General features: G+C 40.4%; 1 protein-coding gene across 1 annotated transcript in view; it reads left to right on the forward strand.

Moving 5' to 3' along the window:
- The first annotated feature begins 257 nt into the window (after positions 1-257).
- The window catches only part of DEPDC1 (DEP domain containing 1), a 28153-nt gene continuing 13221 nt past the window's right edge, over positions 258-15189 (forward strand). The window contains exons 1-10 of the mRNA XM_003784227.1: positions 258-368; positions 2947-3212; positions 5173-5329; positions 5770-5888; positions 6286-6416; positions 6956-7003; positions 9626-9766; positions 10949-11800; positions 12211-12383; positions 14120-14296. Of these exons, the coding sequence (XP_003784275.1) occupies positions 321-368; positions 2947-3212; positions 5173-5329; positions 5770-5888; positions 6286-6416; positions 6956-7003; positions 9626-9766; positions 10949-11800; positions 12211-12383; positions 14120-14296 (2112 nt within the window). The 5' untranslated portion in view covers positions 258-320. The remainder of the gene's footprint in view (positions 369-2946; positions 3213-5172; positions 5330-5769; positions 5889-6285; positions 6417-6955; positions 7004-9625; positions 9767-10948; positions 11801-12210; positions 12384-14119; positions 14297-15189) is intronic.

Below are 15189 nucleotides of genomic sequence, written 5' to 3' on the forward strand. Positions count from 1 at the left end.
CAAATCTCCTGGAACCAAAGGCTGGACCTCAACCTTCGGGTCTGCAGTTGAACTTCCCAGGAGTCCCGAGCGCTGAGACGTCGCCCCCGCGCGGCGACCGGCGGAAGGGAGGAGGCGGCGCCGCCCGGGCCGTCCCAGGTGCTCAGGGACACCGCGGAGTCACCTCGGCCCCTGAGCGCCGGCCCGACCACGCCCTGCATCACGTGACCGGGCGGCGCAGCCAATCGGCGCGGCCCTCCGGGTGTTCGAATCGGCCGCGGGGCCGACGGTTGTGTCTGGACTGGTCGCCGCCATGGCCGCCGCTGGGCGCTGACGGACCCATGGAGGGTCGGGGCGGGCCTCCCGGGCCTTACCGGGCCACCAAGCTGGTAAGACGGGGCGGATCGACGAGCCCGGCGCCGGCCACCCGTTGTGCGTGAGACGGGTCGCGGTCGTACCCAGGGTGGTGATGGGTCCCGAACCCCGAGAAGGAGGACGAGGTCCGAGCGCTGGAGGGCCAGGCGGGCACTGGCCCGAATGGGACGGTCTGGCTCGTTGGTCGGTGCGATTCGAGGCAGGACGTGGCCGCAGAGCACCTCTAGGGCGCCCGCGACCGCTGCTGGGGCCGCGGGGAGGGTCCCCGGGCTCTGGGGACCTTCGGTCCCGCACGACCCGGAGCCACCGGGCGGGTTTCCACGGCTCAGGGCCAGTCGGTGCCGGCTGCTGTCTGCCTGCCCGAGTGCTGCGATCCGTGGGGTAACGAGCGAGTCGTCCTCTGGGAAGTCCCCTCAGGTGACCAGGCACGGGGAGCTCACTCCACCGGGGTGGACACGGAGGCTCACAGCAGTCAGCTGACCTCGGAAGTCGGGAAGCCTCAACCGCAGGGCTGGAAGAATCAATTCCAGATGCTCAGGAAGTTAAAGTCGACCCTTTATAAAGGATAGAATTCTATCGATATAAAGGGTAGAATTCAAAACAGGAAGGAATTTTCATCAGGACGCCCTTTTCATAAAATTAGATGGAAATAGTACAAGCACCCAAAAAAGAAAACTTAATACTTACTGGTACTTTGCATGCATTAAATTGTTACATCATTTAAAAAGCCCTTTAGGTAGGTACCCAGTAGCCTCATACCAGGACCCACTCTTAAAACTACTGTTACACCTGATCGCGTCTGGGGAAAGTTATTTTGTTTTTTTTTGTTTTTTTTTTGAGACAGAGCCTCAAGCTGTCCCCCTGGGTAGAGTGCCGTGGCATTACAGCTCACAGCAACCTCCAACTCCTGGGCTCAAGCGAGTCTCCTGCCTCCGCCTCCCAAGTAGCTGGGACCACAGGCGCCCGCCACAACGCCCGGCTATTTTTTGGTTGCAGCCGTCATTGTTGTTTGGCGGGCCCGGGCTGGGGATTCGAACCCGCCACCTTAGGTGTACGTGGCTGGCGCCCTAGCCGGTTGAGCTATAGGCGCCGAGCCGGGAAAGTTATTTTGTAATCTCATTTAGTGCAGAGACCTCGGGACAGTAAGTAATGGGCTGCTCAACGTTAAGTTTTTTCAATAAATAAATGTGTGAAATGGGGAAGTGTGGGGAGAAAAGAATATAGTCATATTTTCAGCCTGTGTTTTGATACCAGGACCACATAGCTAAGGTAATTGGTAACCTAGTTAGTAGTGGCATAACTGGGGTTACAAATTAGATTTCTTGATTTCTAATGTAGTATTTTTCAACTAAAAAGCATGATGTTAATTCTGTACCACCACCACCTTCATACCCACTGTGAGAGCTGTCACAGACCTAAAGGTTTGGCTGTTTTGAGGACACTTTAGAAAATATCAGTAGCTTTTTAAAATGTAGGTATGTCACAGGGTCATTAAAAATACAGAATGGAAGACCAGCCACAGTGGTTCATGTCTGTAACCCCAGCCCTCTGGGAGGCCCAGGCCAGCAGGTCGCCTGAGCTCATGAGTTCTAGATCACCTGAGCAAGAGCTAGACCCCCTCTCTAAAAAAATAGCCAGCTGTTGTGGCTGGTGCCTGTAGGTGCTTGTAGGCCCAGGTACTCGGGAGGCTGAGGCAAGAGGATCATTTGAGCCCAGGAGTTTGAGGTTGCTGCAACAAAGAGTCTGTCTCAAAAAAAAAACACGCAGTGTATTACTGCTTACTTCATTTACCCTATCTGTTCTTTGTTCACTGTAGGGTTCTTTACAAAAGAGATAACTGCAGCATTAATAAATATAGAAGCTACTTTGACATTCGAGGTCTTTTACCTGTAAAACTACTGCCTGCCTTAAGTTTTGTTTGAGCAGCACAGTGGTGAAGAGAAGAGCTCCAGAGCTGGTCAAGCTGGCTGGAACGCCTCGGCTTGTTGCTGAGCTGCATTACCTTGCTCCAATTACCAAGCTGCACATCAGTCTCCTGAAAAATGAGCTATCAGCAGCTCTTCATAGGACTGTGAGGATTAAAGTGAAATAATGAATATAAAGCCCAGTGCTACCATCACTTGTTACTATCAGCTGGGATTTGAAAGGCAGGAAGAAGTGAGTTCTCTATGGAGAAGCATTACAGCTCTTTTTCCTTATTCCCAGTTTTCTAAATAAGCTGATCAGCCAATGAAGTGATTTTAGGAAAAAAAATATTACATGTTGCTACAGCACTAGAATTAGTAAAAGGAATCAATGTGAGATATAAAATTTTATGTAACACAAATAAGGTGAATTTTTATGATGTAATCAGATGTGAATTAAAGAATTTTCTTGGCCTAATGTATTTTATTACTTTTTCAAAAGTCAAAAAAATAATGTTGCCCTGGCTAGTATTGAACTCCTGGACCCCAGTGATCCTCCCACTTAAGCCTCCCAAAGTGCTGGGATTCTAGGCCTGAGCCACCAAGTGAAGCTGCCTAGTGTTTTTTACGTCAGCTAGAGATTTTATTTTTATTTAATGTTTTAAAAATATGTTCCTTCTTTTTATAGTGGAATGAAATCACCACATCTTTCCGAGCAAGAATGCCTCTAAGAAAACACAGACAACACTTTAAAAAATATGGCAATTGTTTCACAGCGGGAGAAGCCGTGGATTGGCTTTATGACCTATTAAGAAATAACAGCAATTTTGGTCCCGAAGTTACAAGGCAACAGACTGTCCAACTATTGAGAAAATTTCTTAAGAATCATGTGATTGAAGATATCAAAGGCAGATGGGGATCAGAAAATCTTGATGACAACAGTCAGCTATTCAGGTGCGGAATGGATCTGTAAATACAAAAACTGAGTACAGTGAAGTTTTCTCTCTAATTGTACTTTCATTGATATGGCAGCTTCTTTAAGAGAAGTAATAGTAATAATTTTTTTAGCCCAATTAAAACCATTTAGAAAAATTGTAAGGTGAAAGTTAATTGCGGTAAAATTCAACCTTTTTAAATGTTAGCATATGTGAGGGCTGTCCAGAAAGTATCCAACCACATACTATGAAAAATGTGGACATACATGGCCGGTTACATTCCTGACAGCCCTTATACGGTAAACTAGGGGGTCGGGAGGGAACCAGTGGGACATTACCACTTCTGCATATTCTGAAAGCCTTATAACATTTCAAGGACATCATTACTGACTTAGTTTCATAGATTCTAAAATTACAAGCCAAGTTGATGGGTCCTTGCCTTCAAATGACATAATTTACTATAACATAAGAAAACGTGATAATAGCCAACTTTATGTAATAGACAACAGAAGAAATATACATTAAAGAAAATATTTATTAAGCAGTTAAATACACCAGAAACTCTGCTTTATAATTTACAAGTTATCTTACTTAATCCCAAGTAGGGTAGATGTTAGTCACTGTTACAGATGAGGAAACCAAAACCCTGCTTCAACAAATCTTGTCATCTGACTGAAACATCCTTCCACCTTGAATCACTTACACATTTGTCAGACTAGTAAGTTTGCACATTTCTTCTAATCTCAGCTGTGTAATTTCCTCTTTGGAACCTTTCTGAATCTCTTAGGCCAGCATAAAATACCTAGAAATAAATTTTACCAAAAATGTATAAGACCTTATTGGAGAAAATTAATAATTGTACTGAAGAGAAAAAATGGAGCAGATACCCCTGTTGATGAAAGAAAAGTTTAGTATCATATAGATAAGTCAGTTCTTCCCAAGTCAGTATGTAAATTCAGTGCATTTTTATTCAAAATCCTAATATAGTTTTTGGTAGTATTTGACAAGCAGATTCTAAAACTGTTTTGGTAAAGGTCTAAGGAAATTTTGAAAAACAAGGAAAAGAGAAATGCTTTACCTTATATCCGGACTTAAGTCAACCCAGTACAGGTAGGTACTAGGAAAACAAACCCACAGGTGTAGACTGTGGGGATTTGGTATAAATCATACAGGGGTTAAATACCTAGGTATGAAAAATAAAACTCTTACAAGAGAATAGAAGAAAATATTTGTCTGACAGTGAAATAAAAAAGAACTTCTGAGGTCACGAAAAACTTACGTGTAAACTGAATGTGTAATAGATAAAAGATACCACAAAGTGAAAAAATACCAAACCACATACTGTTTGTATATATTTAGTAAAAGTACTAAAGAAATACAGTAAGTAAACATTTATAGTTTTAATACTATAGATTAATAGTTTCAGGAAAAAGACAAAAATGAACTAGCAAAGAATTTTTTTTTTTTTTTTAAAGAGAAGTCTGACAAAACATCGGCAGTTGCATTGGTTGTTAGTTAACAAACACGGATACTGGTTTGTGTTATACTTCCTGCACTTTTTATATCCTTAAAATATTTTATATTAAAATGAAAGGAGAAAAAGCATTACAAAAAAGAGCAACAGAAACCAAGTTCTGGAAATAAGGACAAACACAGTCAAACAAAAGAGAGAGAAGGTTTATGAATCTGATAACTCATCAAAGGAATTTAGGAGAGTTGGCGTTCCAGAGCCATTTGTGTTTACAAATTACCTCTTCCACAGAAATGATGACCCTCGTCAAATAAAGGTGAAATGTGCACAATATTCTAAAGAAAGCAAGAAACTATTACAATAATTTTAAAAGGTTTAATGGGAAATTTTATATAAAATATTTCTTGGTAAAGTCAATAAATGAGATTCTCTTTGTAATTTTTAAGACAGCCTCTGAATGTTTGTTTCTGATCTCACGTTTTTTAATTGCTTACTATTTTTAACCCAGGTTTCCTACGACCTCTCCACTTAAAGCTCTCCCACGAAGGCATCCAGAATTAAGAAAAAGCAGCATAGATAACTTTCCTAAAGACAAAGATAGTATTTTTAAATTACGAAACTTATCTCGTAGAACTCCTAAAAAGCATGGATTACATTTCTCTCAGGTAAAGCATCTTGTTACTAGTCACTGGTTTAAGTCTACTTAATAACAGAATCATTAAAAGTGAATGATATGTTAATATTTAAAGCCAGTACTAAAATCTCCTCATCCACATTACATTCTAAAAATGGACGTATAAAGTTGTTGAGAACCCAGAGAAACAATGACAAAAATGGTAGTAAGACATACTGGAAAATGGTGTTTATATAATTCCAGTGTGTTTTCTTTTAAATTGATTTGAGAGTGGTGGGGATGGCTGCAAAGCCAAAACCTTCATTACCATTTGTTACATTTATTTCTTCAGGAAACATGAGCCTTCTAGCTGATGGATTATATTAATAGACAGGACTGATGGTGGCAGAATTAGAAATGGATTCTGTTCATTATTTACTTAGTTTGAGTATAATAGATTTAACTAAAATAATTATTTTTCTTTTTTTTTAGGAAAATATAGAGAAAATAAAGCATGAAATAATTAATGAAGATCAAGAAAATTTAGTCGATAATAGAGAAATAAGCCAGGAAGACATTAAAGAAGTTTGGCGATACGTGATTCTGACCCAGTAAGATAAACAGGCTTCTGTGAAGCTCATCAAGGGTTTGATTATTACTTTGACACTTTGATCGAAATATGCAAATGAATAAGGAGAGTAATTCTCCAAGCTTAGAATCTCACCTGTGTGTGTGTGTTTCTCAGTATGTGCTCTTGCTGTAACTAGCACAGTGGAGATGGGATGGAATGTTTCATTAAGATTTGCTTTTTCTCCGAGTCAAAGTTATGGCCACAGTTTGGGGTACATATTGGAATCCTTCAAAGGGTATTGAGATAAATATATTTGAAAGTGGTTTAGTTAAAAGAAAAATAAAATACTCTCATGGCTTTATCTGTTAGCTAGTCATATTCATATGTATAATCTATCCTACTTATTTTATGAAAAAAAATTATATTCTTTCATTTAGCCTGCAGACCATTTTAGGTGTGCCATCTCTAGAAGAATTCATAAATCCAAGACAAATAATTCCTCAGTACGTCATGTACAATGTGGCCAACACAAGCAGACGTGGAGTGGTTCTACTGCAAGACAAAGCAGGTTGGTGCTATGGGAAACTTTTTCAAACTTACTAACAAAGGTTACAGTTATAAGGAGTGCAGAGACCCAAATATAGAAAGTAAAATACTTTAATTGAGGAAGCATCAGAGGAGCTATTGTTTTATCATCATAGGTACTTTAGTAATGAGACTGAAATAAATTTTAGGTGAATGTTATTCATGCTTTAGAAATATTTTAGCTACTCAGGTAGACTCATACATTATTTTAACAAAACGACAGGGTTAAACATTGAGAAGCCATGTAAGTATAATAAAAACTATAGCAACCACATTTTTAGTGTGGAACAGAGTCATAGTCAACATCTCTATAACTTTGTCAGACTTTTTATGTTTTAAAATATTGACTTGAATCTATGTCTTGTTAAACATATAATAGTTTTTAATGCTAGTAATGTACATAGGTGTAAATACATCCATGTATGTGTGTATATATATCAGTATACATAAATGTGAAGTTTCAAAACATACTATGATAAAAATTGTGATTTACTAAATGATATTAATTTTTTGTGTGTGTAGATGACCTTCCTCACTGGGTATTATCTGCCATGAAGTGCCTAGCAAACTGTAAGTGAAATAAGATACATATTTCATATAATACTATTTAACAAGAACGAAGGAAATTTTTAAAATAATGTATAAAAGTCTTGATAAAGTTAAAGTGATATTATTTCTCTTGATGTTTAAATGAAAGTCTAGTAGAATTTATTACATTATGGAGCCCTTAATTTTTTCTATATGGAAGGAGATTTTTTAATTTAAGCCCATCACTTATGGCTCAATTCAGATAAATCATAAAATCATATGCTAGTCTGAGGATCTCAAAGGCTTTTTAGGTCCAAGGTTCACATGGCAGCTTATAAATGGTTTTCAGCCAGAAATGAAGTGCCTCAGAAAGCCCACTTCTGTCGGCTTGCCATTGTATGTACACAGTTGCAACATGTAAAGATCAGTGTTCATTAATCAGCAATTTTTTTAGCATTTTATTTATTAGGTTGTTCCTAGTGATCAGTGATAACTGATTTTTATAACTTAAGCTCAAAACGTAATTGCTTTCAAACATAATTTGTAAAATCTACAAAGGTATAGTCTTCTAGATAGTAAATTATACTTTAATAATTTTAGTTACAAATGCAGCTTTCTGGTTCTTATTGATATTTTATGAAATACTATTGGGCTTTATAAATGCTCAGGATACGTTCATATTCCTTTGTTGTCCATTGGTTGTCAATATGATCAATAACAGAATAAATAGTGAGAAAATAAATAATGTAAATTTACAGGCGTGTTTCATTTATCAGTGAAGAAGGTCTTGGTCACAAGCTGTGTACTTGTGAGTTTCTCTTCCTGCCTTTCCTACTAACCGCTTGCTCTTTCTTTCCTCGGCTCCTGCAACTCAGGTGAGCAGCGTACGGGGTCCCTCTGGCCTCCTGGCCGTAGGGGTTTGTGTCTTCCCAGTTCATGTTACACCCAAATGATACCAAATATATAACTTACTGGATTCGCAACACTGTATTTAGCCAGAGGCAGTCCTAAGACTCTGACTTTACCCTTATTCATTCCCTCAGAGCAGTCAGTCTACTGAACAAGGTGTTCCAATGGAGAAAGCCAAGGCGTAAAGAGTTTCCTATTAATGCAAAGAAGTGATAGCTCAAGCCTAGATTCTCTAACTATAAATTATATGTTTTTAATACCAGAAAACATAATTTGTTTGTCTTAGAAAACTGTCTAGTGATTATCAAATCTACTCCACATACTAAGAATATTTCTTATATCCTTAGAAAACTATTTTGCTCTACATAAAACTCAGATCAGCCCAAAGCTATCGAGTGTGTATGAGAATAACTCATGGCAACCTCCAACCCCTGGGTTCAAGCAAACTTCCTGCTTCAGCCTTCTGGGTAGCTGGGACTTAGGCACCTGCCACAAACCCTGGCTCACTTGTTCCATTTTTGGTGGAGGTGGGTCTCACTCTTGCTTAGGCTGGTTTCAAACTCTTGAGCTCAAGGGTCCTCCTGCCTTAGCCTCCCGGAGTGGAGCATCACAGGCATGAGCCCCTGCCCCTGACCTGAATTATTTTCTGGATCCCTTTTTCAGTGTAGACCATACAAGTTTGGTCAGACAGGGAAGTAAGAAATATTTAGGTTGGGAAAAGAGAGACTTTAACTTGTAAGATACTATAGTGACTAAAACCTGAGTGCATATCCAGTCACTCGGGAGACTCTTCAGAGACTGATTCAGTGGTTCAGCAGGTCAGGAATCTTTTTTCACCATGACCCGTTAGAGAAGCGGTTCTCGACCTGTGGGTTGCAACCCTCAGGAATTGTATTAAATGGCTGTGGCATTAGGAAGGTTGAGAACCCCTGTCTTTGAGTGAAGGTTTGAAGCCACTCAGTGAGTGACGCAGATGCAGACATTGCTGAGTCGTGACTTTCTGGCTCCACCTTCATAGATTCTGGTCTGTATAGAAGAAGTTGCACTTTAATAGAACATTGGATGATTCTGATGTGTGTAGTCCATGGATCACATTTTAAATATTGCTGGACCTAAATGTCCTGGCCTTGCTCTCACTTCACACTGCTCTGAGTTCTCATTGTAACTTTGCTACCGAAGGCTTCTTTCATCTTAGGCAAATTGTTCTGAGCCTTAATCTGCTTATCTATAAAATGAGATCAGATCTTAGTTCTGTGAAAAATAGTAATGAATGATTATTTCAGTAGTTGTGTTAAGCTTAAGAAACAACAATATAAAGATATCATTTAAATTCATTGAGGGAATGCTTCATGTCAGGCAAAATTTATTTATGAAAATGTAAATTTACAAAAGACAATTTGGAGGAATTATTCGCATTATCCAAATACTCTTTGCTTCACAAAATGAATTACAATAAAATCTCATTAAATAGACTTCCCTAATGCTTTTAAAATATATTTAAAATTTTGCTTCATGTACAGTTTTTCAGATGTATAATTATTAAATTAAAAGCTGCTAATTGACCATTTACTGTGGTTTCTAGTGAAAAGATTATAGGAAGAAATGAGATGTACACACCCTTTAAATTTTTGAATTGTGGCAGAATTTGTTCTTAAATAATAGAGGTTTTTCATGAAATGCAGGTTTAGTTATATTTAACAATCGTATTTAAATTAAAGTATATTTTGTGTCTTTCTTCTGCCTTCTACCACTTAGGGCCAAGAAGTAATGATGTGAATAATCCCACTTATGTCGGCTTTGAACGGGATGTATTTAGAACAATTGCAGATTATTTTCTAGATCTTCCTGAACCTCTTCTTACCTTTGAATATTATGAACTATTTGTGAACATTTTGGGTATGTATGGATTTTACTTACTTAAATTTATTTTATTAAAGTTTTCAGGTTTTTCATAATTAAAGGTGGCAGGCTTTAAATTATTCAGCAGTACTGTGACTGCTGCTGTGTCATCGCCCTGTCTTCAGATGTGTTCCAGGGCCAGTTCTCCCTGACCCTGACTGCATGTCCCACAACCCACCCAGCTCTACACTGACCCCGCAGGGTGAGGCTGGTTCCCCAGCTCTACACTGACCCCCCCCAGCTCTACACTGACCCCGCAGGGTGAGGCTGGTTCCCCAGGGCCGCCGGCAGGTCAGTGGCCGGATGCACATGAGCTCCCAGACTACTCACACTTTTGCTCGGCCAAGTACCAAGTTGAGGCTCTTCATCCTCCCTCAAGTTCAATAATTCACTATGGTGACTCACAGAACTCAGAGAAGGTCTTTCCTGATGATTATCAGTTTATTATAAGGATAGAATGGAAGAATAGCCAGATGGAAGAGATGCACAGGGCAGGGTGGGACTGGGGATGCCCAGAGTCTCCCACCAGCATGTCCTGTGGTCACCAACCCTGTGTTCCAAGCTGCCTGTTTCAGAGTTTGATTTTAGGCAGGATTGATTAAATCACTGGCAGTGTTCCCTGAGCTCAATGTCCATCCCCTCCTCCTCTCAGGAGGTTGTAGGTGGTGATGAAAGTTCCAACTCTTTAAACCTGGCCAGCTCTGAGTCACTTTAACATAGATTCAGGTATGCTCCAATAGGCATGTTATGAATAACAAAAGACTTTCATCATTTAAGGAATTCTAAGAGTTTAGGACCTTCGTAACAGGAACCAAGCACAAAGACCAAATATATAGATTTTATTGCACCACAGGTGTCTTATAATTAAGAGGTTTAAGGTACTTGTGGACTAAGAATAGTTACCTCAAAATGTGTTCTGGCTTAATCTATTTAACTAGGCTGTTAAAATAATTGGTTTTAAGTCATTCCTATCACAGAAGGGAAACCACTAATCATCCCTGCATGCTTGTACCCAAGTGCTGCATGTGTCCTGTGTGGCTTCTGAATTCAGCAACTGCTGTTCGTTTATACTAACAATAGACACCACAGCGATGCTTCACTTTTTAACTTTACTATTGTTACTTTGTTTTTGTCCATGATGTACAGTTGCATCTTAATTTTTGTTTCATTTCCTGGTAGTTGTTTGTGGCTACATCACAGTTTCAGATAGACCCAGTGGGACACATAAAATCCAAGACCATCCACAATCTTCAGAAACCCTTCACATAAACAGTTTGAATTCCTTCAAATCAACTGAGTGTCTCCTTCTCAGTCTGCTTCGTAAAGACAAAACCAAAGAAGAATCAGATTCCACTGAGAGACTACAGACAAGCGGTCAAGGATTTCAAGAAAGCTGTGCTGGAAACATGCAGCTAGTTAATTTAAAAAGCAGAAGAGTGAGCGCTAATGACATCGTGGGCGGAAGTTGTCAGAATTTAATGGGCTTCCATAGCGGGCGTGCTCTGTCCTCTAGCATCAAGCCGAGGTGCTGTTCTTTGGAAGGAATCGTGGATGTGCCAGGAAGTTCAAGGAAAGAGACATCCAGTGTCTTTCATCAATCTGTTCTGAACATAGAAGGGCAAAATTATAAACATTTTTTAGAATCTAAGCCCAAACAAGAATTCCAATCCAGTCTCCATTCAGAGGAGAGTATTCAGAAGCCACTCAGTGCTGGCTTTAAGAGAAGCTCTGCCCTGACTGTTCAAGACCAAGAGGAGTTACTGACTAGGAAATGCAAGTCAAAACAGCTCTGTAGGTCCCAGAGTTTGCTTTTGAGAAGCAGTTCAAGAAGGAATAGTTATATCAATACGCCAGTGGCTGAAATTATCATGAAACCAAATCTGGGACAAGGCAGCACACGTGTGCAAACAGCTACGGAAAGTGAACTCGGAGAGTCTAGCATCACAGTCACTAAGAGACTCTGCAGAAGCACAATAGAACTCACAGAGAACCCTTCCCCTGCAGCTGCTTCTGTGTTGACTGGCACACAAAGTAAGGCTGTTGCTTTCAATGCATGCAGTGTTAACTTTCACTGTCTACTAACTCTGTTTTGCTTACCTGGCTTTTCTCCTCCAAAGCTGCCTAATTTTTTTCTTTCTAGAGGAATTATTGCACAAGACTTTTGTCATGGCATAACTAAGACTTGTGCTATTTTCCTTTCCTTCAATTTCACTTATTCTGAGTCATTTTGCTTATAATAAGTGAAGGATTTTACTTAGAAACTGGTTGTAAAGAAAATAATCAGACTCTTACTGTGCTTTTGAGAAATTTAGAAATTTCTAGAAATAGTTAAATGAAATACTAAGATATTCTTTCATTCCTTTAAGTAACTGTATATACTGGCTGTGTGAAAGCAGCTGGTATCACTGATGCCTGGGGGGGTGGGGATCTTTGCCTTCTAGGTTTGCTGAAACCTCACTTAGAAAGGGTCGCCATCGACGCCCTGCAGCTGTGCTGTTTGTTACTCCCCCCACCAAACCGTAGAAAGCTTCAGCTTTTAATGCGTATGACTTCCCGCATGAGTCAAAATGTGGATATGCCTAAACTCCATGACACAATGGGTACAAGGTCACTGGTAAGTTGATTTCTTATTAAGAGATCAAGTCATGGTTCATAAACCAAAAAGAAAACTAACCCATGTACAGTACTACCCAGCTGGTGCCCTGGTCTCGAGTCCTGGATTCTTGGGTTAGGAAGGCTCCTGACCTCTGACCTTTCCTACCAGCACTAACCCTTTGTGCAGTGTGTTAGGGTTCCATGGAAGACTTTGCCCCCTTACTCATCCTCTGGCACTTCAGTAATTGGCCAGATAATCAGACTGTATCATGTTGCTTTGTGCCAATTCCGATGGAGAAGGAAAAGGAGATGTAGGTATAGTTGACAACTTAAGGACACTGTGACTCAGAAGCAGAGAACTAATGGGACATACCACAGTCAACTAGAATGTTTCCGAGAGCAGGGTGGTGGGAAGTGGGTCGGTGTGGGCAGTTTTGGGAGGCCCTGCTGCCAAGCAGCCTCAGCCTTGACTGACAAGAGGTTCTGTGACAAGGGACCGGGAGCTGCCTCATTCTTCCACTGATTATCAAGGACAGGATGAGAGACCAACATAAAGAAGGAGAATTAGTCTTCAGTTGTTATGGTGCTGTTAAAAAGCAGGAAATTTATAGGGGAAGATGTTCAGAGAGAAGAGTGGGAAAGTACTAATTTCCATCTTATACTTTCTGGATTTGAAGTAATAGGCATCCAAGTGAAACTGATCCAACCAAATGGGGGCAATGTGAGCCTGGTGACGAAAGGTCAGGTCAAAGGCTCCTCTGTTGAGTCATCTCCATGGACATGACAGTTAAAAGCTCTGAGCACATGAGCTCTACAAGGCTTAGGGTGTGGGAAAACAGCAGAAAGCTGAGGACTGATGAGCCTTAGAAGGAGACAGGAAAACCTGTCTGATATGTAAGAATAAAACTAAAAATAGTTCAGTTCTACAGGTATTTTAATCATCTACTATGTATGAAATACCTAAAATAGATTTCTGATATTCTAATTATTTTAGAATGAGGAGTGAGTGTTACAGTTAGTGGCTCATATGGATATGAACCAGAGTAATGAGTTTTGAAACAAAATTTATCCCAGGATTTGAAGACTCATTGTGATGGGATTTAAAAATCTGTGTATTAAATTGCTGTTTAAAGACTAATAGAATAAGCATTAAAAACTGTTTTCCTGTTTCAAAAGGTAATGGTGTCAACTTTGCAACCACATTTGAATATAGGCATTCTGTATGTTATACGGGTCTCCAGAAGAACCTCCATGGGTGACCCCTCCCTAAGGTGACCAGACAGCAGCATGCCTGTGCATGTACAGCGGGCCCATGCTGACCGCCTCTGTATGTGACCAGTTTGTTACAGTCCCTTGGGTGGTCAACTTATGGAGGTTCTCCTGGTTTGCATTTTTGTGGGATTCATATAATGCAGTAAGTTATTGTTCTCTAATAATCTTTAAGCTTAAGTATCTATATTGTGTTAATAGAACCTGTGGTGTTTACTGATGGAATTGTGGCAAAATTAAAGAAAAACCTAAGCCTTTTTAAAACCTTTAGAAGCATATTAAGGACATACTTTATAAAGGACTTAAGCATAATAGAATCCTTACCTTTCTAACAGTATAAATTATTGTCCTCATTTTTAAGCTGAAGTCTGCTTATCATTTTATCTCAATACTTCACGTAATGCTGCCTGAAAATTGCTGATATTCTAAAATACACACATAAGAAAGCTTGGGTTTTTATATTCGTATCTTTTACTGCGTCTCTAGATGATACACACTTTTTCTCGGTGTGTGCTGTGCTGTGCTGAAGAAGTGGATCTTGATGAGCTGCTTGCTGCAAGATTAGTCTCTTTCTTAATGGATCATCATCAGGAAATTCTTCAAGTGCCCTCTTACTTACAGACTGCTGTGGAGAAACATCTTGACTACTTAAAAAAGGGACATGTAAGTGTTGTGAGTCTTAAAGTTCTCTGCAAGTCAGACGCAAGTGGAAAACTCTCCATCTAGGAGCCTCATCAGCTCGTGTAAACACCCTGTGAAGGTCGGGGCTGTAGACAGATCATGGTCTTAAATAGCTGGAGGACGCCTCATCTACCCTTTCATCACCTGTTTCCCTTTTGGTCCTGTGTTTGACAATGGCTCCTTCCTCCAATAAGGAATCACAGCCTTCCATTTGTAATTCAAGGCAAAGAGCTCTCTCTCCACTTCTGATTTGGAAAGTTTTAGGTACAGACCCTTGACTGGCCCAATCAAGGTTGAATGGATATCCTTTGGGAAGTGGAGAGTGAGTAGAGTGGAGGGAGGGTCCTTCTCTGCCTCTGCAGAGATTAGAGGAGAAGCTGTTCTTGGAAAAAGGTGAGAGTAGAGGGGTAAGTGGGAAGAAAGCATGAGAGCGGAGGAGGGCTGCTGTGGCCGAAGGAGAGTGCCACCTCCAGCCCTGCTGCTGTGTTGGGCGTCTCCCGTACATGCCCTTCTGCCATCGCCCTGGGTGGCCAGAATCTAGACCATCCCCTACAGTTTCTTTCTTTTATCAGCAGGTGTTATTGGCTCTGCCCGTGCTGCTGGGCCTCAACTCCAGTACGTGAGAAGGAAAAGTGCTCAGCTCAGTGAGTGTCCTGGTCATCTGCTAGATGCAGAGGGGACACAGATTTCACAAGACTAGTATTTTAGGATGAATTAAAATTAAAATGTTACTTAGTTTGCTGTTGTGTAGTTAGAAGAATAAAATAAGTTGCTGAAGGTTCCAGAGCTGGTGAGTAACTGGCATGGGCCAGGACTTAGATCCCACTGGTCTATTACTCTCCTGCATCATCCATAGATCCAGAGCTGGTGAGTAA

The sequence above is a fragment of the Otolemur garnettii genome, unplaced genomic scaffold (genome assembly GCF_000181295.1).
Source record: "Otolemur garnettii isolate 467f Iridium unplaced genomic scaffold, OtoGar3 scaffold00010, whole genome shotgun sequence".
Taxonomy (NCBI): Eukaryota; Metazoa; Chordata; class Mammalia; order Primates; family Galagidae; genus Otolemur; species Otolemur garnettii.